The 3,182-nt window shown below is 55.2% G+C and overlaps 1 protein-coding gene across 1 annotated transcript in view; it reads right to left on the bottom strand.

The window, feature by feature from the left end:
- Nucleotides 1-2,106: 2,106 nt before the first annotated feature.
- Nucleotides 2,107-3,182, bottom strand: part of LOC122547907 (cell wall integrity and stress response component 1-like) — a gene marked incomplete at its 5' end in the record, with an annotated part of 3,009 nt that continues 1,933 nt past the window's right edge. The window contains one exon of the mRNA XM_043686466.1: nt 2,107-2,777. Within this exon, the coding sequence (XP_043542401.1) occupies nt 2,186-2,777 (592 nt within the window). The remainder of the gene's footprint in view (nt 2,778-3,182) is intronic.

The raw sequence follows: 3,182 nt of genomic DNA, 5'->3' as shown, positions 1-3,182 counted from the left end.
GCACTCACACAGAGACACACAAACAGACATACACAGTAATACAGACACACAGAGACACACTCACAGAGACACAGACAGACACACACTCAAAGAGCCACACAGACACACACAGCAGCACAAAATGACACACAGAGAGAAGCACATACACAGAGACACAAAGCGATAAAAACAGACACATACAGGCACCTTCACATACACAGAGAAGCACACACAGAGACACACAGCAATACAGACACACAAAGACACACACTCACAGAGCCCCACACACAGAGATGCACACACACACAGTGACACACTCAGAGTCATACAGACATACACAGAGACACAGAGCGATAAAAACAGACACATACAGGCACCTTCGCATACGCAGAGAAGCACTCACACAGAGACACACAAACAGATTAGATTAGATTAGATTCCCTACAGTGTGGAAACAGGCCCTTCGGCCCAACCAGTCCACACCAACCCTCTGAAGAGCCATTCCCCTACGTTAACCCCTTCACCTAACACTACGGGCAATTTAGCATGGCCAATTCACCGAACCTGCACATCTTTGGACTGTGGGAGGAAACTGAGCACCTGGAGGAAACCCACACAGACACGGGGAGAATGTGCAAACTCCACACAGACAGTTGCCTGAGGTGGGAATTGAACCTGGGTCTCTGGCGCTGTGAGGTAGCAGTGCTAACCACTGAGCCACCGTGCACCTATGCACACACAGAGATGCACCCACACACACAGTGATACAGAGACACACTCATAGAGCCACACAGACACACAGCAATACAAACATACACAAGACACACACACACAGACACACAACGGTACAAACAGACACACACACAGGCACCTTCATATACACAGAGAAGCACTCACACAGAGACACACAAACAGACACACTCACAGGGCCCCACACACTGAGATGCACACACACAGAGAACCACTCACACAGACACACAGCAATACAAACAGGCACACACACACAGACGCACTCACACAGAGACACAGACACACACAGACCGCACTCACAGAGACACAGACACACTCACACAGAGACACAAATAGATACACACAGAGTCACACACCAATACACACACAGAAACCTGACACAGCCTCAGCAGGACATCTTGGGCCCTCTGGAAGCGAAAGCTCACATCCCATTTGCCTTCCGAACCACTAACTGAACCTGCCTCGTAAACCCGTACAGAATCCAGAGCTGGGACTCCCAAGCCCCCTTTGTACTTGGGCTTTCTGAAACCTTTGCTGTTTGACCAACCAGTCTCTGTCTCTCTCCTTCTGACCAAAGTGCATCACCTCACACTTAGCCACATTGTCGTCCATCTGCCACTTGTTAGCCCACTCTCCTAACCTGTCCAAATCTTTCCCCTGCCTCCTCAATGCGACCTGGCCCTCCGCCTGTCCTTATAAACTCTCATATTCTTCGCCCAGATTGTTAATGTGTCACGTGAGAATGTCGTGTGGTCCCAACACTGATCCCCGAGTGGGACTCCACCAGTTCCTGGCTGCCATTCCTGATGAAGACCCTCTTGTCTCTGTTTTCCGATGGTGAGCCAATCCTCTCTCCACGCCAAGACCTGGGCCGGCAGCCTCCTGTGCAGCACCTCGTCACACTGGACTGCATTAACGTCCCCGACCTGTCCAGTCAGACGGGAGCCGCAGAAACAGACAGAAAGACGGCAGGTCTGCTGAGGGGGGGGCGGATGGGGAGGGGGGGGGTTTCTCTCCGGGGGAGACGCTGATACCGAGGAGCAGCACGCGAAAAGCCTCACCGGGAGAGAGGGCCAACGCAACGGCCAAAGAGCGAGGTGCCCAGGCGAGTGACGAGAGAGTTCACCAGTTTTACTCCAAATAAAAACCCAATCTGCTTCCAAAACAATTCAACAGAAACACAAAATCAAAGCGTGCCCGTAATCGGAGCGGTCAGATTCCTGATCCTGTTGGTGGTGGTGGTGGTGGGGGGAGGAGGGAGGCTGGGGAGACGGAACGTTCTGGAATCGGCTCGCTGAGCGACTGCACCATTTGGAAATTGTGAGGCCTGGGGGGGGTGGTGTGGGGAGAGGATCTGTTTGGGTGGGAGATGGTGACTGAAAGTGAGGGTGGGGGGGGTGGGGGGAGGGGGGGGGTTGTTGCGGTGTGTGTCAGTGGGCGGGTGCGGAGCTGCCCTTCATGGTCGCCGCCTGTTGGCGTTGCCGTGCTCCCAGGCCTGGCTGCTGGAGCTGAGGTGGTGCCAGGCCTCAGAGGGGGCCGCTCCTTGCCTGTGCAGGTGTGGGGAGAGCTGGGGGCCCGGTGTGAATGGGTGCCTCCTGGCCTGGGCGTTGTCGTCCAGCGGGGAGGAGCAGGAGGAGGATGACACCAAGGTGCTGCTGCTGCTGCCGCCGCTGCTGGTGTCCAGCTGTCTGCTGCTGGTGTCCAGCTGTCTGCTGCTGGTGTCGCTCAGGCGGCTACTGGACGACGATGGGAAGCTGGCCTCTCCGTCCACACCCTCCAGGGCGCTGGATGAGGAGGAGGAGGCGGTGGAAGGCCCCAAGCTGGATGGACTCTCTGGGCCCTGCAGATCCCCCAGGTGCCAGTACTGCCTGCTGTTCTGAGGCAGGTAGATGGAAAAGGCCTGATGTCTGTCCTCCTCCGGCTCAGCGTGGCCCGGGGAAACGCCGTCACACTGCCCCGGCACGTCTTCCAGCCCGACGTGGGACAAGAGGCCCAGCGGGAGGTCAGCCACAATCTCAGGGAGCTCCCCCGGCGACTGATCGACTCTCCTGCAGAGACAGACAGAGGGAGAGAGCAGCAGCAGCTGCTGGTCACAAACACAGGCGCAGAGCTTTCCCCCTGAATCCTCACCATTTGCTCCGACACAGCACAGTGTGTGTGTGTGTGTGTGTGTGTGTGTGAGAGAGAGAGAGAGTACGTGTCTGTCTGTGTGTGTGTACGTGTGTGTGGGTGAGAGTCTGTATGTAGGTGTGTCTGTGTGAGTGTACGTGTGTGAGTCTGTATGTAGGCGTGTGTATGAATGTGTACATGTCTGAGAGAAAGAGTGTGTGTGTGTTTACATGTGAGAGTCTGTATGTAGGTGTGTGAATGTGTACGTGTATGTGAGAGAGTGTGTATGTATAAGTGTGTGAGTCTGCAGGTGTGGCCGCACATGTGTACGTGTGTGTGTGTGT

This window comes from Chiloscyllium plagiosum, unplaced genomic scaffold (genome assembly GCF_004010195.1).
Source record: "Chiloscyllium plagiosum isolate BGI_BamShark_2017 unplaced genomic scaffold, ASM401019v2 scaf_9129, whole genome shotgun sequence".
Taxonomy (NCBI): Eukaryota; Metazoa; Chordata; class Chondrichthyes; order Orectolobiformes; family Hemiscylliidae; genus Chiloscyllium; species Chiloscyllium plagiosum.
This window is presented reverse-complemented; position numbering and strand designations above follow the sequence as displayed.